The sequence below is a fragment of the Mirounga leonina genome, unplaced genomic scaffold (assembly GCF_011800145.1).
Source record: "Mirounga leonina isolate KUSES-001 unplaced genomic scaffold, KU_Mleo_1.0 Mir_165, whole genome shotgun sequence".
In the NCBI taxonomy this organism is placed as follows: domain Eukaryota; kingdom Metazoa; phylum Chordata; class Mammalia; order Carnivora; family Phocidae; genus Mirounga; species Mirounga leonina.
In genome coordinates this window covers 81,435,461-81,459,107 of record NW_023270415.1, presented here as the reverse complement: position 1 = coordinate 81,459,107, position 23,647 = coordinate 81,435,461, and the positions used below count along the sequence as shown (strand labels likewise).

Here is a 23,647-nt window from a genome sequence, read left to right as displayed (position 1 = left end):
GGGGGCAAGGCCAGTATTCCCTGGGGCGGGAGAGAGCAGGCAGGCACCCACAGCCACTTTCCATCAATTCCCTAACAAGGGGGCTGTCCAATTGAGCAACTGGAGATGGGGAGAGGCCCCAGGCACAGGGCTAAGAAACAGGAGGCCCTCGGGCACCTGGGTGGCTCAGATGGTTAAGCGTCTGCCTTCGGCTCAGGTCATGATCCCAGCGTCCTGGGATCAAGTCCCGCATCGGGCTCCCTGCTCCTCGGGAGCCTGCTTCTCCCTCTGCCTCTCTCTCTCTCTCTCTCTCTCTCTGTCATGAATAAATAAATAAAATCTTTGAGAAAAAAAAAAAAAGGAAACAGGAGGCCCTCTGGGGAGGCCCAGTCTGCTCTTGTGGTGTGGTAGGTGTAGAAGTTCAAGCAACTCATAGGCACTGGTTCTGAAGCAAGAGTTATTCAGAATTAAAATGGGAGAGGGGCACACACACCCTTTCCAGTTCCGGTGGGTCAGGCTTCAGGTCCTGTGAACTGCTTGCCTCCCGAGGCCATCCCAGGCACCAGCAGGCAGCGCTGTGTGTGTGGGTAGGGGGGTCCTCTCAGTGATAACTTCCCAGGGCGCCCTGAGGAGCCCTAAACATGGAGCCCTTGTTCTCGACTGGGGCAGTTTTGCCCCCACGGCACATTTGGCTATGTGGGAAAACAGGTTTGGTTGTCACAACTGGGAGGGGTGGTACTGGCGTCTTGTGGGTGGAGGCCGGGGATGCTGAATATTCTAGAATGCCCAGGACACCCTTACCACGAGGAGTCTTCCATCCCAGAATGTCCAATGCTAGGGCTGAGAAACCCTGATGGAGGGAAGTCTTCCTAAAAGGTTAGTACTTGGCTTTTAACCAAGAAACTCAGCCCCCTTGCAAAGATGCTGGTCTCCCAACTGACGTACATGGGCCCCATCAGGCCCCCACTGGTCTCATGCTTGCCTGTATCCTGCTTTCAGGCCACAGATCCCCTGACATGTGCTCGGGACCAGCAACCAAGAGACAGCACTCTTTATTCCCTTTAAAATGTGTGTTTCGTTGTGACCTGTTTCTCTTCTACCACTCTGTGTATGTTGACATTTGCTAAAATTATTACTTAGTCCAAAACTGCAGGACTGTGAAGAGCCCCGTCTGGACCAGATCTGCCAGGATTAAGGTCAGTGGAGGGAGGGAGAGGCAAGTCCGGGACTTGAAGGGCAGCTTCGCGGCAGGGCCCAAAGAAGGGATGAGTGTGTGTTCGTGGACTCGGGGCAGCTGAATCACCTGACACAGGGGTTCTCTGACTTCAAGGGAGAACAGGTGCAGGTGTGTGTGGGGGGGTGTGCAGTATGTCCTGGCAGCCATGGCCATACCCCACCCAGGCTCCCGCTGCCGAACATGCGGCATCAGAGTATGATGGTGGAAGAGCCTGAGGCAGTGCGAGCGTCCGTGTGAGGGGAAGGCGGCCTTGTCCTGAGCACTGCTTGTCTCACATGGAAGTAACAGCAACAACAGTAAGCTGGATAGGAGTCCTCAGCTTCAACAACCAGCCAGGCAGGTGGGCTCCAGGAGCCCTGATTCCTAAGCTGTCCCCTCCTCCCTAAGCCACCCTCCCTAAGCCACCCTCACCTGTGTGTGTGTCCATCAGGGTAGCCCTGTCCATGGTGTCTGGAGATCCAGGCCTGGGGCTCTCCTTGCTGTGCCTTGCAGAAGCACCAGGAGTGGGGACACCTGCTTGAGTAAGAAAGAAGACAGGGGAGAAAGTGACAGGGAAGGTGGGGGTGAGCTCAGAGCCACTCCTGGGGACTCCACGGGCCTGTCTCTGCCGCTAGAAATCAAAGTCATGACCGAACAGACAAACCAGTAACTAGTGTTCCAGACGGTACCCCTGGGAATGTCATCTGGACCATGCTGGCTGCCCTGAGTCCTGCCCCCACCCCCCGGCAGGCTGAGGACAGAGCTGGGCGTGGCAGCACCTGCCAGCTGCGTGTCGTGGGCTTGCTCTGTGATGAACAAGCCCAGCATCCCTGGTCAGGCCTCAAATGTCTGGAGACACATCTAGGGACGTAACATTTTTCTTGATAATTATGAAGATCTGATTATAAAAATATGAAACCAAAAAATAAAAAATTATTTGAGTGACGCAGTTTGGGATTGAGGAATGATTTTGCTATGCTTAACGCCAAAGGTAAAGTCTAACAGATTTAACTACACAAGGAAATTTAGTGTAAAAAAGAAAGAAATGAAAAAAAAACAAACCTGGGGGGCTTGGTGGTAAGTTTATAACATGGATTCACATCCTTAAAACATAAAGACCACTACACATTATGAGAAAACATGACAAACTGGTAAAAGTCACCAAGTAACCCACAAAAGAACGTGACAGGTGGCCAGTGTATTTTTTAGCATAAGTTCCTCATTTGTCCCGCCTCATTTGCAATTAGGAAAGATCATGTAGAAGATCAGCTTTTATTCTTCAGGATGGTAACACCTTCCGGGCAAGGAGGTCGGGGAGACCGATGGGGCTGCGGGCAGCGGGTGGGCCCACAGCCTCCGGGCACCGTCTCACCCGCGGGGAGCCACCCGACACTGAGATCATGGTGTTGGTCCAACTTGTCTGAGAGCGAACCCTGGAAACCACATCGTCTCCACTAAAAAACAGGGCCTGTTAAAGTGAATGAAGCGACCCCTGGCGACCGTCAGTGACCAGGGGAGGCTGTGCCGGGGCGGTCACACCGCTCCGGGGGGGAACTGTCCCCAAGGCCTTCTCGCTGGTCAGGGGAGACTCCCCTGAGGCTGTCACTCCCCACGGCGCACGTGCAGCTCTTTCGAAGCGAGAGCCCCGCATAAGCACACGTACCCGCGCCCAGACCCGGGCCCCACGTTGCCGCTCCCGCACGGCCCGCAGCCGGCCACCACCACTCACCTGCAGTCCCGCCGTTCGCCGGAAGCGCCGCGGTCCGCAGCGCGGGGCACGGCACTTCCGGCGGCGCTCTAGGCTGCGGGAGGACTGTGCATCTGGCTGCCCAGGCGGCTGCGGCGCGGGCGCTTCCGGCGACGCTCTAGGCCGCGGGAGAGCTGTGCGCTCCTCTGCTCCTCCGGTCGGCCCCCCAGCCCGGTGCTCCAGGCGCTCGCTCCGGTCGCGGCGTCTTCACGGCCGGTTCCCGCTCCGGCTCGCCGGCCTCCCAGAGCGGCGACCCTCCAAGTCCTTCCTCCTTCGCCTCCAGCCAGGCCCGGGTGGGGTCAGGGGCCGCGGGATGAACGAACAAGCCGACTAAGGCCGTGCAGGTGGAGAAAGGTGGGGGCGCCCTGGGGCAGGAGGTGGGCCGAACCCGGGGAACCGCGGGCGGAGGGGACCGGGGGAGGGATGTGGGGAAACCCCCTTCAGGGACAGGGGCCGCGAGCGTCCGCGCCGGGAGGGAGCCCCGCAGCTGCCCGCTTCCCGGCGGGTCCTGCTGCCGCGCGCACCTCGCGGCGCTCCCTCCCGGCGCGCGGCCCCCGCTCGGCTGCAGGGACACCACCTGCGCCCGGGCGCCCGCACCGCCGGTTTTCAGTGCCCGCCCGCTTAGGGGCCCGAGGACCCGGGGGAGGCCCCGAGGACCAGCCGTGCGGGCTCTAGGCTGCGTGCGAGACCGAAATCAGACGAGCCAGAAAAGGTGGGAACGCTGTGTGGAGTGGTGTAAGTGGAGGACAAGGGCAGCCGCGGCATCTGGGAGACTGGGGGTGGGGGGAGTGGGTGTCATCGTCACTTGGGGTCGGGTACTGCTCCTTGGGGGATCCAGGGTAAGGCCCTGCCAAAGGCGAGTGCGGGGTGAACAGTAGGTGTTATTCCATGAATCATCAAAGATCATCAAAGGCAGGGGCTGGATGCCACCGTCAGCCGACGTTGGTTTGAAGCTCATTTCCTGGGACATGGTTGGGATCCGGCTCTTCTCAGGTGTTAACCAGGTGTTGGGGGCCTAGGACAGAACTCAGAGAATGATTAACTTTCCTGCTTCCCGCTGGGAGTGGGAACAGAGCTTCTTTGGCTTATTGAGAGGCAAATACGGACCATGGGCCTAGCAGAAAGACAGCAGAGATGTAGCCTTTAAAAAATGATGTCCCTTGGGCGCCTGGTTGGCTCAGTCGGTTAAGCGTCTGCCTTCGGCTCAGGTCATGATCCTGGAGTCCCAGGATCGAGTCCCGCATCGGGCTCCCTGCTCAGTGGGGAGTCTGCTTGTCCCTCTGACCCTCCCCCCTCTCGTGCTTTCTCTCTCTCACTCTCTCAAATAAATAAAATCTTTAAAAATAAATAAAAAATTTTAAAAAAGGATGTCCCCTTAGCTTCCTTACCTTTATGATCTCAGTTTGTTTGGGTCAGGAGTCTGGGCACAGCCTAGTCACGTCTGTGTTTGGGTTTCTCCCAGGATACGGTGAAGGTGTGGGTGGGGACTGGGTCTCTCCTGAGGCTCCAAGGGGGATCATCTCCTCCCAAGCTCACTTCGTTGTTGGCAGGATTCAGTTCCTGAGGGTGGGACTTAGTAGGAGTTCTCTGGCGTCTCTCCACACATTAGCTGGGGATGCAGGCTTTCCCACGTGCACTGCATTCTTGGGTTTCTCGACAGAATGGACGCTCTCATGTTTCATCGCTGCCGAGAAACCTTTACAGCATCTGCGACAGGTATGCGTCATGGGGCTTGGGTCTTGAACGGCATGTCCCCAAGGCACGTACAGTTGTCTCTCCGTGCCCCAGGTGCTTTTTCCTATCAGTGACTTCTGTGGCCTCTCTTCAGCCTCCTCGTTCAGACATGCTTACAGAAACCCCAGAGCTCGGAGGGCCCCTTGAAACGTCCACCTGCTCCCTGACAGTGATTCTCTCTACAAGATTCTCCTACAAAAGTCTCTTACTCTGGTGTCCGTCCTGTGTCCTTAACCCTACTCACCAAACAGAAGCACAAGTGGTGAGTGGCCCGTGATGCTGGGCAGGAAGAGGGGCATCATCACAGCTGGGCTGGGCCATCAGTGGTGGACATGGAGGACACTGGCTATCCAGAAGCTAGGAAGTCCGTGCCATCTGCTGTGCCCAGTGCGCCCTCACCCTGATCAGCCCGGCGTTGGCTTGTCACCCCACCGCCTCCCCCACCACCTCTCCAGCTCCCAACTGTGGGACCTGTTGTCATTCCCCGAACATGCCAGGCCTGCTCCTGCCTCTCTCTCAGCTTTGGCTCCTTCTGCTGCCCAGCCTGGAAAGCTCCCCCTGTGCTGTCCACACACTCGTTCCCTTTCCTCGTCACTGGACACTGGTCCTACATCTCCACAGGGAATACTGCAGTGAGGTGTCCACCATGTCCATCGGCTCGTCGCTGGCTGGGGATAATTTTGATCACGTGGTCGAAATGTCATCTGGGTTTTCCACTCTGTGGTTGCTCTTTTCCTTTTGCAACTAGTAAACCATCCTTGAGGAGAATGATCACGCTGCGGAGCCGTGAGGACACGTGGCCGCTGGACTGGGGGGGTCGGGAAGCACTGCAGTGACGGCCATGGACACACGCAGAGTTGGAGGCGGTGACTGTCCCGTGGCTTCGTGAGAGAACGTCCCGGTGTAGGAAGCACGCAGCAAGGCATTAGGAGACCCAGGGCTTTGGTGTTTGCAAACCACCTAAGAAGGTCTGGGAGGAAAGGATTTGTATAGATATAAACAAATTCGAAGAGTACACTTCTGCCATGTGGTGAGAACTAGTGTGACGTCTTTCTCTTTGTCTCTGTTTTCCAAATTTTCTACAAAATAGTTTGCTTATAGAATAGGAAAAATGGGTTTGGGTCCACCTCCTGTCTTGCATGAACTGCTCTGACAACCAGGAGCCAGAAGAGGGCTCTTTGATTGCCGGCTAGAGCAGTGACTCCATCTGGGCAGCACATTATTTTTCTTTTCCAGTAGGTTCTGGGGTGCACCTTAGGGGGCCTATTGTTTGCTTCTGCTCGGGACCCCTTCCCTCATGCATTCCCGCAAGAGCACGCCTTTCCTTCTGGGGAGTGCTCCTCTCCCTCTGTTCCCCTACATCATTTTGGAGCCCGAGGCCACACAGGGCCCTGCAGAGATGAGAGGTGGAAAGGTGACAGGGAGACCTGGTCACTGCAAAGTTCTGGTCCCCACCAGGAAGCCTGGATTCCCTGGGTTGCTGAAGCAGCGCTCGACCCTGTGGGCTGCCCCCGGTCCTTCCAAGCCTCTTTGTGCCCCAGACGGCGCCGAGGAGTTCCTGTTGCTCACACTTGCTTTGGCAGTGGTCCCCTTGACTTCAACGGTCCAGGCCCTGGGCCCCCAAGACCGGGCAAGTGCCTGGAGGAGCGGAGGGGCGTCAGTCGGGCGAGGCAGGTGCAGAGGGGATGAGGGCCAGAGTCACACCGACTGGCCTGCAGCCCCAGCCATGCATGTGGTCTGTCCCTCCACTAATGCAGCCTGTCTGTAGCCCCTCGCTGTGTCTGTCGCCTCTTCTAGTAGTAAGGACCCTGAGAGACAGAGACTACTTTGCTGAGGAGGAAGTGGGGGTTTCCTGAGGACGGAGCTGGCACATGGAAAAAGGAAGTGACATGCCTCACCGGGTCAGGATAACCCTGCCTACTTCTGTGCTGACAGACCAGCACCAATCTCTGTGGCTGGAAACCACAGACGTCCAGTTCATTGCCAGTTGGCGGGCTCTGCTCCATTGACCTTCCTCATTCCAGGGCTGCGCTGAGAGAACACTGTTGCTCACTAGGCAGAGGGCAGAAAGAATTTGGAGAAAGCCTGCTGGCTCTTCGTGGTTCCCTTTTACTGCAAGACACAGGCAGAGCCTGAGGAAAAAGATGAGGGTCAAGACCACAGAGGACAGGCCTGGCTGGTGGTCAGCAGTGGGGCGGGGAGGGAATGAGCCCAGGCCGTCTGAATCCCCCCGCGCTCCCCGCCTCTTCTGGCCCCAAAGGAGTTTCAGAATGCAAGTGAGGGCGGAAGGGAGAGCACAGGCCGCGCGCCCCAGAAGCTTCCTCAGTACCCTGCAGCCCAGCCCCCTTCCCGCCTCTGGCCTCCCCCATGCCCTCCAGGCCCCGGCCCCCTCTGGAGCCTCTCCGTCAATCCCAAGGGCAGCCTGCCAGCCCACCCTCCGCATCCTGTGTGCTGAGGCTTTTTCAAGGCAACTGGCAGCCGGTTTTAACACCCACCACATACTGCATTACTTATTCCTAATTATAAAAAACACGTAAAAGTTAAAACATTTTAAAAGGATGATCTCGAAGGAGAAATAGAGTTTTCGCTCCGCATTCCAGGGGGATACTTCGGGTATTCTGGAGGACTGCTCCTCCCACAAGCGACATTCCCAACAGCAAGTCCGGCCTCCCGCTCACGAGCCTTGGCTCCCACGGCCTGGGGGACAGCCCCCCTCGATCCTGCTGGACAGTCCATCCCCGCCCTCGCCCCCCCCCCCCGCACTCCCCAGGCCTTGTGCGCTGGCTCCGTCCCCCTCGATCCTGATGGACAGTCCACCCCCGCCCACCCACCCCCGCCCCCGCGATCGGAGCACTGCGACGGGAACGGGCTGCGCGACCCTGCCCTTGCTCCCGCGCTCCCCACGGCCCGGGGCGAGCTGCCAAGGAGCGGACCAGTCTGTGTCGGGGGGCAAGGACACGGACCAGAAGCCCGCAAACTGTATGTGAGGGGCCGGACAGTACAGACGACTTGCGTAATAACCTTTCGTAAGAATCCGTTGTTAATGTGAAGACCGTGGGCGTCCGACGGCTGCACGAAAGCGGGGCGCGAGCTGCGGTCTGGGGCTCGGCCCGGGGCTGCCGTGGGCCTGTCCGCGCCGCCCTCGGGCCCTGCGCTTCCCCGCGTGTCTGTCCACGGCAGGCCGCCCGGCTCCCTGGGCGCTGTGGACGCGCCGGCGCCGGGTCGGGGACGGGCTGCGGCGGGAGGCGCGTCCGCGCCCCGGGCACGCACCGGGCGGCTCGCCGCTGTGGGAGCGCGGGTGCTGCGTGAAGAGCGAGCTGTGCACCGAGGCTTCCCCGCGGTCGCACGGCTTCGCGCTGGTGCCTCACCACGTCCGGCCTGCGGCCCCAAACCCTCCGGCCCTCAGCGCCCTCAGCGGCCTGGGGAGGCCGCTCCCCGCCCGGAGGCTTCCGGGGCTGGAGCGCGAGGGCCCCGCTCCGGGCGGCCTTGCGGGGCTCGGCCTGGCGGATTGCTGGCTCGCCCAGCTGGGTCTCCCCACACCTGCTGGATTCCGGGTGGCCCCTCCAGCCGGGGTCACAGCTACGGCGTCTCCCGCCTGCCCAGTCTTCCTGGTGGGTCACCGGGCTCACGGCGAGGCTGCCTTTGCCTCTGGGCTCGTGTTCATGGTTCCTGTCCTCCCTGGGGGCAGCCCCACCAGCCCCTGGGCACCCCCATGGCTTCTGCAGGACCCAGCAGGTCCTTGGCCCAGTGGCCGGGCCTTAGGAGCTCTGCGCACCCCCCACCCCAGACACCGGGGGCTCTGTCTCCTCCAGGGTTGCCTGCAGGAGAATGTGCTTCTCGTTCTGGGGTGCGTGCAAATGTCATTAGACTCTGAGCCACAGCATGGAGAGACTTTGGGGACAGCAACATTGTCTCCTTAGAGCCGGTGGTGAGGGAAAAAGGAAGCAACGACAGATGCCCGGGGTGGGAAGGAGTGTGTGTGTGTGTGGGGGGGGGTTCGCAGGATTGAGGTGAGGGGGGAGGCCAGGCCAGAGGCAGGCTGTGAGAAGGGCCCCTGGCCAGGTGGCAGGGCAGCCGTGACGCCGCGGGGACACGGGAAGGGGCTGGCGGTGTGCACCTGGAACGTCCTCCCGCCCACATGTAAGCCAGAGCAGCTTGAGCACCTGGGGGCTTTGGCCTCGCCACGGATGCGCCTCGCCCGGGAGGCTCAGGAGCTGCAAGTGTGGGTCCCTCAGGGCTGTGGTGAGAAGAACCGGCAAGTTGCAAGTTAGCAGGTGTAGCGTGCTCTCGCTGCAAAGCTGCGCGAAGCAGAAAGGAGAGCCTACTCCGGGCGCTGGCCTCCCGCAGAGGGACCGCGGCACCCTGCGTCGGACTGGAAGGACGCGCCCTGCAGCTGGTATTTGGTGGGCCTCTCGCCCTCTCGGTGCTGGTGCGACAGAGCAGTGTCACTGAGAGTATCTCAGATCTGCTTACTTGTCCTCAAAACAAACCAGGACTTCTGGTCAAAGATAACTGCGTAGGGGCCTGTCACTTACTTCTTTCCCCCAAACTACTGAAAACAGAGAGATTATGGAGAATGGCGAGCGGCGAGGTGAGCCCCGCAGCACCGCCTGGGCGACCCCATCTCCGACCGCTCCGGCTGCACCGCCCGCAGACCGAACACTGACCCGGAGCTGCGGCCTCTGCACCGGGGGCCCCGTCTGAGGCCGCGCGACCGGCCAGCACTTGGACTGCCGCCGGGAGAGGCCCCAGGCATGGCCACCCGCCCGGGTTTCTGCCCCCCGCATCTCAGACGACACATGCGCCGAGAGACACCCCGGTGGCCCTCCAGTGGGAAATCCCAGTTCAACGGGGGGACGTCTCAGCACAGTGAGACCCAGCAGCTGCCTGGGCTGGTCTCAACCCACAGGGTGCCGTGGAACCCAGGAGAACCCACCGGAGGGCCTGTCCCTGCTGTGCCCGACGCTGGGGATGCACACGTGCAGGACAGGGCACCATAGTGCCTGCCCCCACCGGAGGGCCTGCCCCTGAGGCGCTCCCGGAAAAGGGAGACACTCAGAGGCTCGGCGTTGGGGGGGGGGGCCGGCGCCCAGCAGCAGTGCATGGAGGCAGGGCAGCAGCTGCCTCTGCCAGGAGAGCGGCCACAGGCACTGCCCCAGCGGGTTCTGAAGAGTGAGCAGGAGTGTGGGAAGGGGCTCTGCCGCAGAAGAGAGCAGAGGGAAAGGCAGGCGGCCAGGGGCCTAGCTGTACTGAGCCCTCTGGAGCCACCAGTGGGTTCTAGCTAAGAAATAACCCCGAGAAGTAAAAATGGGGTCAAAGCAAAAAGGTTCATGTTGAGAAGCTATTTAGAATTTTTAAAGTCCTCTTTGAAGCACAAGATAGACTAGTTTACTAGGATTTCATTGTACATCGTTAATTTCTTGGTAATTCTTGTGAAAAGGGAAAATGTATTTGATTACTTAATGTTTATTCCTATAAGACGAAGAGGTATTATCAGAAGTAAAAGCCACGTTAGAAGCAAAAGGAAGTTGAGTTCACACAACAGAAAGCCAAGTCAGGGAGGCAGAAGATAGATGGGTCTAAGGGAGCTTCACAAAATGAAATGGAAGAGAACAGTTAAAAGAAGACATGAAGATGTGGAAGGTAGAGGAAGACAAGCGGGACGCTTCCAGATGGCTCTTCTGCAGAAGAGGACCAGTCCTTCGACTATAGAAAGGAGTAAAGCTGTCCGTCAGGAGCACAGAAGGGCAAGCCTCAGAAACATTCTGCTGAACAAAGAAGTCAGGCACAAAGCTCTGCACAGGCCACCGTTCCGTGTATCTGAAGTTCAAGCTAGAACAGCGGTCAACTTGGGAGTACTGAGAGGGGAGGTTCTGGAAAGTTCTATGCCTTGACCTGGGTGGCTTTACAGGAGGGAAACATGTAAAAAGTCAAGCAGGACACTTAAGATGTGGGAGTTTTAAAAAGGTTAATTTATACCCTAATAAAAAAATTAAAAATATTAACCACTCCATCTCAGGAAAAATCAACGTACAGTGTCCCACAGCAGCCATGCATCTTGGTGAAGCTCTTCAAGTTCACGGGCAAGGAAAGAGTGATGAGGCCCCCCAGTGACAACATGGGACAGGCTCAGGAGAGGCCTGCAAGGGAAAACCCCAAACCCCACACACCCCAAGAATTTTACAGACCCCTGAGCTGCCCTTTACTTTAAGGACCATGGAGAGTGTTCTAGAGCTCTCAGAGGTGGAAGAAACGCCATCGCCGGGGTGCCCTCTCCCAGGCAAGGGCTGGCAGAGGGGTGCTGCTGGGTGGATGAGTGGATCGGGTCCAGGGGAGCAATCTGCCCCTTGTGCCTACAGGTCATTCAATCTGTCCCAGGTGTGGCTCACCGTCCACCATTCACTGGCTGGCTGCTATCCTGTGAACCAGGGGGTGCCCCTCCCACGGGGCAGCTGGAGGCTCAGGTGCACTGAGAGGGGGACAGCAGCCTTGTGGTGGTGCTGCACACAGAATGCAGGGTGGCCGGATGGGAAGCCCTGAACCAGGGGTCGGGAACCCCTGCGTCAGATGCCGGCTTTGGCTGCATAATTTGGACAAATGACAGCATCTGCCTGAGACCTAAGAAAGGGCTGGAAATCCACGGGCCCACGTGGACACCTGTCCCCTCTTGGCTCCCCTGTGCGGCGGGAGCTGTGTGGCTCGTCCAGGGCAGAGACCACAGCTTTACATCTGGGCACCTAGGGCCTGGCACACAGTGCGGAGCAGGTGGCTGGCCCGTCCACCCCAGTGGTCACAGCAAACCGTGTGTGTGGGTGTGGGGGCGTCGGCCTCAGGTCCCAAGTCTGGGTTCACAGTGAGGCTGTGAAGTCTTCTCTGAGCCTTGGTTTCCTGCCTGTAAGTTAGGGGTGCTGGAGCCCCCACGAAATGGGGGCGAAAAGGCGCCCAGGGCTTCTAGCACCGCTCCCGGCACGTCTGAGCCCTTCGGGACATGAATGTTCTTTTAGGGCGCGGTTAAGCACCGGGTCCATGGTTTAAACTGCAGCAACAGTCAGCCCCAGAGCGCGGACGGGGGCATGCGTGCCAAGACCCCCCGCAGCCGCCGAGTGAGTTCTTGCGGGGCGGGGGCGTGTTCCATTCTCCGCACACTTTCCAAACCGCCTCTGAAGAGCCTCTCCCCGTGAAACAAACTCCCAAACGCGATTTCAGCGTCTGTTAAAATCTGCGCTCCTTCAAGGCCGGCCTTCAGTTCCGCTCAGACGTGGGGCCCGACGGTCAGCATCTGCGGCCCGAGGAACGACGACTGGGGCGGGAGAGGGCAGCGCGGCGTCCGCGGAGCCCAGGCTGCGGAGGGAGGGCCTGGCCCCTCGGCGGGCGCTGCGGGCGCTGCGCACCAGGGCCCACGGGCGGCTCCGCGCCAACACCCGCCGTCCGAGCGCTCTCCCGGGGGCCGCCGCCACGGGGTTTCACGACCGGGCACCGGCCCGCCCCGCGCTGCAGCTGCCTAACTTGGCCCCTGACGCCCCTCCGCGGCTCCCTCCCGCAGCTCCGGCCGGCCCGGCTCGGCGGTATCGGACGGCGACGGCGGGCGGAAGGCCCAAGGACGCCGCGCAGCCCGACCCCCGCCGCCCGCCGCACTCCGACCGCGGAGCCGCAGGCGCGCGCCCCGCCCACAGGAAGTCCCGCCCCGCGCCGCCGGCACTTCCGGGCGCTCTAGGAAGCTCGGAGGACTCTTCGGGGGAGGGGGCCGCGCGGGGGCGCCGGAGAGCCTGAGGGCGGGCGCGCGTGCCTGGAGCTGTCCGAGGTGCGCGGTTGCGCGGAGCGACGGAGCCTCCGACAAGTGGTCGGGGAGGCGCAGACCGGAAGGGGATGAGCAAGGGGACCTGGCCTGTCGGGCGCTGAAGGCCGTAGTAAGGGCTTTGGCAAGCAAGCGAGGGACCCCACCCAGCGTCTGACTCGAGAAGACCCCCTGGTCTGTGGGTGGTTGGAGTGGTCCAGGGGAGGAATGGCGGAGGGCAGCAGGCAAGGCCCACGGAGGCCGTCCTCGCTGCAGCCTGGACTCGGACTGGGGTGCGGGCATCGCCGTGCACCGCTACGGCCACTCCAAGAACCCTGCGGCCGCTGAAGGAGTCGAGGGCTTAGAAGAGAGCCCTGGCCTGGAACAGCGGGACGTGCCAGAGCGGCCTGGCCAGCAGTGGCCTGGCCAGGTGGAGTGGGAGCTGAGCCTGCCCGCGCAGGTGCTCCTCCTTTGAGGGCGGGTGAGACCAGAGGTTCCCAACCTGGAGCGCTGTCACTGTCACTGGGCGTATTGGAAATAAACCCAGATTCCCTGCTTTACCCGAGGCCTACGTCGTCTGTCTCCCCGGGGATGGGCTGGGAAGCTGTGTTTTCCAGCGGGTTCCCCAGGTGATGTAACCGCGTGGCCCCTCAGTGGGTGCTCACACCCCGTGAAATAAGATCTTAGAATATGCAAGGCAAGGGGTCTTATGGGAGGCCAGTGCCTCCTAAGAATTCACTGACCTCCAACGCCAAGACGGGGGGCTGTGAAGCCACTCCCAGGAGGAGATACAGCTTGAACAAAAGGGAGGGCAAGGCTGGGAAAAATGGTTGAAATGTATCCACTGTCTGAAAAGACTGTAGAGAAGCCTCCTCTCCTGGGCTTCTTGATGGGGCCTGTAGCGGCGACAGGAGACAGCTCTCCGCTTCTTGCGACCAAGGGTGGCTGGACTCAGCATGGGGGTGAGGCACACAGCCCCTTGGAGCTAGCGCCCTGGCGTGGCGTCGGTGAACATGAGAGAAGGAGCGTTTCACCTCCTGCTGCTTCCCTGGTGATGGTGCTGGTGTTTGGGGGCATGGGATCTTTGCCTGAAGGCTTTGCTGTGACCCTGCGCTGCGGGGTGGGTGCGGGTCCTCTCACCGATATTTCCCAGATGCTAAAAGTGTTCACTGATGGTTATATCCTGCATGGCGACGGTGACAAGGCTCTCTCTAGTGCAGACCACCGATGCCTGTCCACGAGCCCTGCATCCGCGGTCCCCTCCCTGACTCCGCTACGAGCCAGCATGCTTCTCCACATTCACTGCATTCAGAAGCTCTCTCTCCTCGTGAACTCTGATCCCCCGACAGCCTGACCCTCTACCAAAGGCTTCGCCGTGTCTAGTCCACTCCCTGGCTTCTTTCCAGCGCGAACCCTCTGCTGTTGGACCTAGCCTGAGCTCGCGCTTAACCCTCGCTCGTTTATGGCGTTCTTGAGGTCTTCGGCCCCCAGACTCCAGCGTGTAGAGCTGCCGCCTGCCGGCCCCGGACGCCACACCTAGCGTGTCTCTGAGCGCACTGCGGTTTCCAGCCCTGACTGAGGGCCGGTCTGCACCTGTGGCCGCCTGTCTGAGGCTCACAAACACCCGCGTGACTTCTGAAGTGCTGGCTGCGTGTGGGTGAGGATTTCCAGCAAAATCTCGCTTGAGGCCCTCTATCCGAACACTGAGTAAATTGTGGCCTTTAGCATTTATCTCGTGAATAACACCCAATGCAAGTGGCACCAGACTTAAATTTTGTCCCTCACCTCCACCCGCGCTCCCAGGCCGGCCTGCCTCTGCCCCCCGCCGCCCGCCACTCCCAGGCGGGTCCCGCAGACCCGCTTCCCCCGGCCGGTGCCGCCATGCGAGGCCCCGCCGCTAGGGGCGCCAGACAGAGCGGGCGGCGCTGCGGGGAGGGTGGGACCTGCTCCCTCCGCGGCACTTCCAGCCTGGCGGCCCCGGGACACTCTCCCCTCCGCCGCCGTCCGACCCGCTGCCGGTTTTTTCAGCGTGCAAAGCTTCGTCGCGCAGGGCCCGGGCCCAGCCCGGCCGTCCTCCAGCCCCGAGACCCCCGCCCGGATTCACCCCTCCGCAGGGTCCGGGCCCAGCCCGGCCGTCCTCCAGCCCCGAGACCCCCGCCCGGATTCACCCCTCCGCAGAGATCCCAGTCAGAGACACTCCTACGCAGGGGTCTCTGAGAAGAAAAGTTTGGCTGGTTTTCACTAGCGTTGGGAAAACCCTGCCAGATCTGGTTTAGTGGACAACCTTGGGTTCAAAAGATAAAGCGGGGGGATTGATCACTGATACACTTGGGTGACTCCTAGTGACTGTTCAGTCGTGCTGCAGATGCGCAGAGCCACCAGCCGGCTGCACGCTGAGGACAGAGTTGGATGAGACTTGCTGTGTGGAATGCCATCTCCTAGGTGGGGACGCCCAGCACAGTGCAGATGCTCAAGAAAGGCTTACTGAGGGGCGCCTGGGTGGCTCAGTTGGTTGAGCGACTGCCTTCGGCCCAGGTCATGATCCTGGAGTCCCGGGATTGAGTCCCGCATCGGGCTCCCTGCTCGGCAGGGTGCCTGCTTCTCCCTCTGACCCTCCCCCCTCTCATGCTATCTCATTATCTCTCAAATAAATAAATAAAATCTTTAAAAAAAAAAGGCTTACTGAGGGGCGCCTGGGTAGCTCAAGCGGTGAAGCATCTGCCTTCGGCTCAGGTCATAATCTGGGGGTCCTGGGATAGAGCCCGGCATGGGGCTCCCTGCTCAGTGGGGAGCCTGCTTGTCCCTCTGCATCTGCCTCTCCCCCTGCTTGTGCTCACTCTCACTCTCTCAAATAAACAAAATCTTTTTTTTTTTAATTTTATTTGAGAGAGAGAGAATGAGAGAGAGAGCACATGAGAGGGGGGAGGGTCAGAGGGAGAAGCAGACTCCCTGCCGAGCAGGGAGCCCGATGCTGGACTCGATCCTGGGACTCCAGGATCATGACCTGAGCCGAAGGCAGTCACTTAACCAACTGAGCCACCCAGGCGCCCATCAAATAAACAAACAAACAAAAAAAGGTTTACTGAGTGGATGAGACAGGAATGCACAAACGTAATAAATTATCATGGGAAAGGGTGTAATTGTTTTCCGGATGGTAGGCCGCGTGGGTTCGGAACTCCTACTTGTTAACCTCCGACTCTGGCCTGTGCTCCGCTGGTCCTGTGCGTGTGAGAGCACCATCTGTAGCAGGAGGAATTAGGCCAGCCCGATGGCAGTACAATTCTTATCCTTGTGGTGGTGAATTGTACGTGTCAACTTGACTAAGCCATGGGGTGCTTAGCTATTTGGTCAAACATTAGTCTGGGTTTGTCTGTGCAGCCGTTTCTGGATGAGATGAACATTTCAATTAGCAGACTGAGTGAAACGGGCCGCCCTCTCCTTGTCAGTTGAAGGGCTGAACAGAACAAAAAGGCAGGGTCGGACCAGTGCAGGCCCCGCCCCACCCAGTCCTTGTAGACACGTACGTGGGGCACAGGGGTCTGTGGGACAGTCCGGGGCGGTGTGGAGGACCTCCAGGCTCTGCTCCTGGTGGCCGCCTGCCAGGTCCGGTCTCGGTGCTGGCATCCGAGTGCAGCCTCCACGCAGAGGTGGCAGGATGACCCTCCAGCGCACAGCTGCCGCCCCGCTCCCCGTGAAGCCCCGGGGGCTGTGCGTGCAGGCTGCTGGAGCGCCGAGGCCCCACATTACCCCCGCGGTGTTAGGGGGAGACAAGAGTTGGGAGAAGGTGGCTTTCCCTCCTCTTTCAGGCCACAGCGCACCAGCAGAGGCGACTAAGGAGGTGCCCTGAGCCCCGAAGCTGATGTCCAGAGACTGCCTGACTTCTACTCCTCTCCCCTACAGCTGCTCTCCCCCTGAGGGCGGGGGGGCGCATGGCAAGGGAGTCCAAAGTGCTTGATGGCCACGGGGCCCTGGGAGTGTGGCCCGGAGAGGTGAGGCCGCCCAGCTACATGCCGTGGGGCTTGGACCTGGGGAAGTGAGGCTCGGAGCTGCAGCCAAGGGAGGGGCCGGGCAGCTCCTCAATGTGGGGTGGGGGTGGGGTCCCGAAGTGTTCCGGAGGGAGCAGGTGGGACAGGGAAGGCGCCTGCTTCCCCACCCAGCTGAGCTCTTTCCTGTACCTCGGGCTGGAAATCTGCGAGCTACAGGACAGGTCTGAGAAGGCCAAAGCCAAGGCCTGGCCACAGCCGCAGAGCTCTAGGCCTGTGAGGGGGCGAACATCCTGGGCCCCCCTCTTCCCGGGGCTGGAGGCAGCTGCAAGGCCTGGGCCACTCCGCATACGGCTCAGGGTAACGGACAGGAGGCACCTTGCCTCGGCCAGCCACCCCCCGACCTCACCTGTGCCGCTTGGGCTCCCGACGCCTGGAAACACGCAGCTATGGCTCCAGGCTCAGTGAGGAGGCCTCCAGGCGTCAGGCCCGCGGCAGTGGTCCCCCGAGACCAAACGCCAGCCACGCCTCTCCAGGGACAGGCAGGAGCGACCCCCATGTCCATCCGTTAAAAAGAATTTATTTGGGCCACTGGGCGTGCGGGGCTCGCTGCGCGGATCAGGAAGAGGGGGAGGCAGGAGCCCTCTCCCCGCAACCTCCCCCTGGTCCCTCCCGCCCCGGCCTGCCGCCCGCTACTCCCGGTAGTGGACCCTCTGGTGCTGGATGAGCTGGGAGCTCTGGCCGAAGGCCTTGCCGCACGCGCCGCAGGCGAAGGGCTTCTCGCCCGTGTGGGTCCGCAGGTGGCGGAAGAAGTGGGAGCGGCCGCGGAAGGCCTTGCCGCACTCGCCGCACTCGTAGGGCTTCTCGCCGGTGTGGATGCGCTGGTGCTCGATGAGCACGGAGCTCCAGATGAAGGCCTTGCCGCACTGGCTGCAGGCGTAGGGCTTCTCGCCCGTGTGCAGCCGCTGGTGCCGCACCAGGTTGGAGCTCTGGCTGAAGGCCTGGCCGCACTCGCCGCACGCGTACGGCTTCTCGCCGTTGTGGACGCGCAGGTGCTGCGTGAAGTGCGAGCTGTGGCTGAAGGCGCGGCCGCACTGGGCGCACTCGTACGGCTTCTCGCCCGTGTGGATGCGGTGGTGCTGGATGAAGCCCGACCAGCCGCGGAAGCGCTTCCCGCACTCGTGGCACGCGTACGGCTTCTCGCCCGTGTGGATGCGCTGGTGCTTGAGCAGGAGCGACTTGTACCTGAAGCTCTTGCCGCAGGCCTCACAGCGGTGCGGCTTCCCGCCGCGCGGGCCACCCTGCCGGGCCCCGGGCCCCGCCGCCCGGCCGCCCTCCGGCTCGCCGGCCCGCCCGGGCTCCCCCGCCGGCCCCGAGGCTCCCTGGGGCAGCAGCGTCAGGCGCCACGGGCCCGCCAGCTGGCCCGTGGGCCGCTCCGAGCCGGACTCCTGCCCAAAGCGGTCCCCACACCCGGGTCTGCGGGGGAGGGTCCTCAGTGCCCCCCCGGCCGGGTCCACCTCGTCTTCGGGATGGCGGGGGTGGGGAGACGACGGAGCCTGCCCGGGCTCTGCCTCCGAGTCTGAAAGGAGACGTGGAGGGGCAGATGGCACCCACCCCGGCATCGGCCTCCCCCTCCGCCGGACCCCGGCTCTGCCGATCTAGCTGAGAGCGCCAGCACGGAGCGCGGCAGGGCTGGGGGCCAGGGTGAGGGCAGACCTGGGGGACAACGCCCCCAGGGATTGAGCCCCAGAGCCCAGTGGCAGAGCCCCCTGCGTCGGGTGCTGCCCAGGCTCCTGGCAGGGATGTGGCCGCCCCGCTGCGGCAGTGCCAGGAACCAGATGGAGTCTAGGTGGCAACTGTCTCCGGGCCTGCCCCCCTGTGAAGCTCCTGACACCTCCAGGACTTCCCAGCAAGGGGGGACAGAGGCCCCACGGGGGCATCCCAAGGGCTTCCATGGGGCGGGGGATGTGGCCAGGGGCTGAGGGCCGGAATTAGTGGGGCCCCAGCCAGGCTGTGGGGAGAAGGGGATGGGGACCAGAGCTTAATTTAGGGGACTAGTGGAGGCCCACCGCACTACACGGTGGGGAGGAGGGGACCAGGATGACTCCCTGGCTGCTGGCCTGGTGGCGGACTGCTGCTGAGTGGGAGATGCTGACTGGCTACAGCTCTGGGGCTCAGGGAAGGGGTCCGGGCCATCGAGGACAGAAGTGAGCACTGAGGCAGGGACAAGTGAGATGCAGTGTGCTGGGAGCGTGGTGCCCGAAGCAGTGGGCGCTGCAGAGAGCCCGGCACGTGGCAACCATGGGTACGTGCACTCGGGCAGGGACCGGATGGGGGTTCCGCTCACTCACCTGGCCAGCAGGTGTCTCTGCCAATCTGGACCTCCTCCACATCTTGGAGATCCAGGTCGGACAGCTGCTCCTCCTGCAGTGGCCGGGAGAGCGCCTCAGGGCTGCAGCCAGAGGGGTCTGGGGGCACAGGGGGATGGGGGCTTGTCTCCCCCTCCTCTCCAACCTAGCCCAGGCCTCGCCCAGCTGCCTGTAGAATGCCACTGCTCCTCACACGACACACCTCCTTGCCCTCCTGGGGGTCCCGGGGGGCCGGTGCTCCCCAGGAGCCACAAAGGGAGACGGGCGCAGCCACGTGACACTCCTTCCCGGAGAGTGAGGGGCCCTAGGCACTGCCTGGCTGCTCTGGAGTGGGGGGCAGTTCTGGGGACACAGGCCTTTCTGGGCTGCAACCTTCACAGTCCCCTCCCCCAGCCCTCCAGCCGCTCACCACCACCTCTGAAGGCCGGAGCCCTGGCTGGGCTGTGTCCCCCAACCCCGGGCGCCTCCAGGGAGGCCATGACACAGCACCTGCTCCGCTCAGTGGAGGCCCCAGGCCTGGGCTCTGGTGGACACCACAGGGGAAGGCGTTCGGGGCCAGGAGGGCAGGGGGAACTTTTCTGGCTGGAAGGGACGCTCCTTGTTTGTAAAATGGCACAGAAAGTCCATGCTTGGATGTGGACATGGGGAGAAGAGAGTCAGGGCGGGGGAGAGCCAGAGTTCAGGTCTCAGGTGCCGAGGCCAGGCACCCTATCTGGGAGGCCTGTCCCTAGCTGGGGGGTAGCGCCGCCCTGGCCACACGGCTGCTCCTCCCCACCTCTGGGCAGCTGGTACCTGGGGCTGCACGTCCTTCTTGTCCCCTGCTCCTGCCCACAGACTGCCCCTCCAGCCGCAGGGCTCCAGACCATACCTTCCAGAACAAGTCTGGAAGCCTGTGGTTTGGCAGGCACAGCCTTGTGCCAGGCCCCTTGGCCAGCCCAGCACAGCCCTGGCTCCCAGTGTCTGCCCTGTTCCACACCCCACCCGCCTAACTCCCTGCTCTGGAGGCTCGGGGAGGAGTGGCCGCCAGCTCTTTGCACCAGTTTCATGCCCACCCCACCCCCAGGGACCAGGCCGAGTGCCCTGTGCCCATGCTGCTCCCTTCACCCACTCTAGCGGACAGATGGCTCCCCGCTCAAGGACGCCCTCTGCCCCCCTCCAGCATTGTGCCCAGCCAGAGATTTAGAAACTGGCTCTTGTGTGAGGTGATGTGGGAGACTGGTGGGACCCAGCCCTGGGGCGGGCATGAGGGACCCCAGGTTTTGCAGGGCGGACCCCACCCACTCTGGTCTGGGAGTTGAGAGACTGGGGCTCCAGAAGTCCTGGCCTCACTGGCTGGAGGGCCCTGGGTAGGTTTCTGAGATGCTGGGGTCTTTCCTCTGAGGGCATGTGTGGCCCCCAGGGCACCGAGGAAGTCACCAGCAAAGGAAATGAGGTCGACCGTGAGGGGCAGCCTCTGCCCTGGACAGCAGCTTGGTCATGGGGCCCAGCTCTCTCTGCTGGGCTGCTCTCCACGAGGAGGGGACGAAAGCAACCCCTCTCCTCCCTCTGGCCTCTTGGACCTCCCTGGGCCCCATCACCCTCCAGCCACGCCTCCTCCTTCAGAGCCTGCTGGAGGCCCCGCCCCTCTCTTCTTTAGGATCAACCTTGGTTGTTTTCCTTGCAGGCAGCCGCCCCCCCCGCCCCCCGCCCCGTTTCTGAATAGTACAGAGCGTGCTGAAGCTGCTGGCTGCAGCCCACACTCCCTCTCACTGGGCAAGGCCCCTGGGCACTTGAGCGCACTTGGCTGTGGCTCAGGGGACCCAGCCCGGCCTTCCGGGCTCTTGCTGGCTCAGGGGCAGCCCCACTCTGCCTGGGCAGGAGGACCTGCATCTTGGGCACCAGTCTTCTCATCCAGCAGAACTGGCTGGGTCTGCATGTCTTCGGGACAGCCCCTCCCCAGTCCTACGTCCTGCCAGTTAGAAGCCACGGGCCCCAGCTTGCTGGGCCCAGTGTGGGGAGGCGGGCTTGAATCACACTGATGTGTTCTAAATCCTACCGGCTTCCACTGGCTCACGTCTGGGCTTCCATGTCCCCGTCAGAAACATGGGGACAGGAGGCCCTACCTTGCCAGGCTGTTTTGAGAGGTGGCATGAGAAACTGGAGGTGCAGAGTGGGCCCCGGAATCCTGACTGCATGGGGACAGGGGGCGCCGACACGGGGGGTGGGGGCCCTGGGGGAGGCCCTCAAACCACCCTGCAGGGAGAGGCAGATGTACCAGCAAAGGCCTGCAGAGCATGTTCTCCTTCCCGGCAGCACCCAGCTCCACAGCCCCCCATGCCCCCAGCCTGGTCTCCATGGGGATGGGCATGGGGCCGGGAGAGATGCCCGAGCCAGGCGCAGCACAGGGCACGGCTAGGAGGCGCTCCCGTTCCAATCCTGGACTGAACTGGGGGGTGAATCCCATGTTCCCCAGCTGTGTGTGGCCTCTGTGGGCCTCACTGTCCTCATTGTTAACGTGGCCACCGGGCTTCAAGACAGCCCGCACAGAGCCCTCGGCACAGAGCGGGCGCACCTCAGCCATCATCACGTCACTCCCTGTAATGCCGGGGCTTGCCAAGAGTGAGAGCCCCGGACGCGGAGCGAGCCCCACCCCGAGCCCAGGGCCAGCTCTTTAGAGCACAGGTGAGATGAAACACACCCAGGCCCTTGACCTGGTGGTCATCAGCTCACCCGTGTCCTCAGCTGTGAGGAGCGAGGCCAGGCCTCCTGGGGCACGTGGGGCATGGACAGAGCCCCTGCGACTTCCTGATGGCTGTGAGCAAGACCCAGGGGCACCACATGCCATGGGCTTAGACACCTCTCCGCCCCTGGCGCCCTGCCAGTCACGGGCTACTGCCATGCCTTTGACATCCTGAGACCCTGCCAGGAGGCTGGGACAGGCTGGAAGCTCCATCCCTGCAGGTCCCGGGGGGCCCCAACCCAAACCAGCCTGCCCAGAACTCCGGATGCTATTTTCCTGGGGTGGGAGCAAAGGCTCATAAAGGGAGATGGGAGGACACAGGGCCCTACCACTGAGGCTGCTCTTCCCCAACCCCCAAACACAGTCCCATGGGACTGTGGAGAGCCATTGCTCACAAGGCTTGGTCTCCAGCCTCAACCATGGCTGCCCCGTCCCGACCCAAGTGTGAGGGTGCAGGGGCCCCAGCACCCAGGGAGCCGCCCTGTTTCCAGCCTGCAGTACCGGTGGTGCGGGCCAGGCGAATGGTGCAGGGAGGCGGAGGGAGCGCAGGGTGAGTACCGTGTTGATGACCGTGGAGGTGAAGCCGGGCCTCGCGGTGGTGGGTTCCAGGTGTCCCTGGTGACGCATGATTGACAGGGGACGGGACACGAGGGGGCTCCTGACTGTCCCCCAGGGTCGCCATCTTCCCCAAGGCCTGCTGAAGGTATGCACACCTGGGACCTGGGGAAATGAAAACCATGGCAGGATGAGGGGTTCAGAGGGATGAGTGGAGGGCGGGGGCAATGCCAGCTGCCGGTCAGCCACAGGGGAGCTGGGGGCTCCTTCGCCGGAGGGGGGGGGCATGTGGGGCTTGGAGTGAGAGCAGCTGGGCCCCTGGTATGTTTATTCCGCCACGTGGACAGCACCAGCACACCCACAGGGACCAAGTCCAAGCGCTCATCTGAGCAACGGTCTGGTCTGGAACGTTCTCCCAACCCAGATCCTAAAGCAGGTGGGATCTCCCTGAAGAACCTCCTGCAGCACAGCTGGGGGCTGCTGGCCCTGGAGAAGGGTGAGAAACCGCACTATGCCTGCTGGAGCATGAACGTTCTAGATTAAATCTTAAAAAGACAATTCCTGAGAGGAAAACCGCCTTCCTCTGACCCTGCAGAGCCCCGGAAGCTGCGGGCCGGAAACCGTATGAGCGGCCCACAGTGCTCTGAGCCTCCTCTGGGGTCGAAGGTATCTGGCTTTAATTTGGTTTGCAAGCATGATCTGATGCAGTGTGAGAAGGATTTTTCTTTTACACTGTGGTGAAGCAGGATTCCTCATTAGGGTGTGAAGAAGAGGACGCAGGAAGGACAAAAGTTAAAGTACATTAAGCAATGGTTGCCAACAGTATCTGCTTCCAGGTGGGGAGGCAGCCTCCACAGGGCTCCTCGCCAGCGCCTGGGCCATCTCGGCACACCGCATTCCCTAATGATGGGAAGGGTCACGGACACTCGGGGAAGTGGACACAACTGGACGCAGGGTGGGGCTGCAGTCATGACGTCTGGGTGCGGGCCCTCAGCCTCCTAGTCTCAGCTCAAGTTACCCGGTTCGCTTCCCGGGACTTATCAGGGAAGGGGCACATTCCCCCACCCTGGTTGCACAGGTAGCGCGCGCACACGGCCGCCCACCGGGCCTCCGGCACGAGATCCGAGCGCAGGCTCCACGCCCACACTGCTGCAAACGGCTGCCGGCGAAGGGGACGGAGACGCCGCGGCCAGGAGCAAACCTTCCCGCCCCCTCTCCTCCCGGCCTGGAGCCTGAGCCCCGCGGGGAACGGCCCGATCTCGGGGCGCTGGGCGACAGGGCGCAGCCTGCCCGGCCGAGGTCCGGCGCTCACGCCCCCGGCCGCGGACTTCTCTGAGCCTCCGTGTCCCACCTGTAAAGTGGGCACAGCGCCGGCTGCGTCCCCGCGGTTCCGGGCGCGTGGGGAGGCGCCCCGCACGCGGACCCCGCGCTCGCCGGGGGCCGCTGCGGCCCGCCACGCCGCGGAGGCCTCCTCTGCGCCCCGAGGCGCCCACCCGCGCCCCCCGGCCGAGGTCACGGCGGCGCGGGGTGAGGCCAGGGCGGGGCCCGCGGGGACGACGCGCGAGCGCGGG

The 23,647-nt window shown here is 62.1% G+C and overlaps 2 protein-coding genes across 7 annotated transcripts in view; both read right to left on the bottom strand.

Moving 5' to 3' along the window:
- ZNF696 (zinc finger protein 696) overlaps nucleotides 1–2,939 on the bottom strand; it is a 5,209-nt gene extending 2,270 nt beyond the window's left edge. The window contains exons 1-2 of one of the 3 annotated variants that reach the window (XM_035012054.1): nucleotides 2,859–2,939; nucleotides 1,628–1,732 (exon numbers count right to left, since the gene is read on the bottom strand). In XM_035012054.1, the coding sequence (XP_034867945.1) occupies nucleotides 1,628–1,661 (34 nt within the window). In that variant the 5' untranslated portion in view covers nucleotides 1,662–1,732; nucleotides 2,859–2,939. Of the gene's footprint in view, nucleotides 1–1,627; nucleotides 2,464–2,858 lie in introns of those variants that run through there. The other 2 variants (XM_035012053.1, XM_035012052.1) reach the window with 2 other exon arrangements.
- Nucleotides 2,940–16,993: 14,054 nt separating this feature from the next.
- On the bottom strand, nucleotides 16,994–23,419 carry GLI4 (GLI family zinc finger 4). 4 transcript variants are annotated; one of them, XM_035012048.1, is made up of 3 exons: nucleotides 22,023–23,419; nucleotides 18,785–18,901; nucleotides 16,994–18,012 (listed from the first exon to the last, which is right to left on the bottom strand). In XM_035012048.1, the coding sequence occupies exons 1-3, from the start codon at nucleotides 22,258–22,260 to the stop codon at nucleotides 17,126–17,128; spliced, it is 1,242 nt and encodes a 413-aa protein (XP_034867939.1). In that variant the 5' UTR covers nucleotides 22,261–23,419; the 3' UTR covers nucleotides 16,994–17,125. The 4 variants fall into 4 exon arrangements, with proteins under 4 accessions (XP_034867939.1, XP_034867937.1, XP_034867940.1 ...); XM_035012046.1 differs by having other exon boundaries at nucleotides 18,785–18,857; XM_035012049.1 differs by having other exon boundaries at nucleotides 22,080–23,419.
- Between the last annotated feature and the right edge of the window lie 228 nt (nucleotides 23,420–23,647).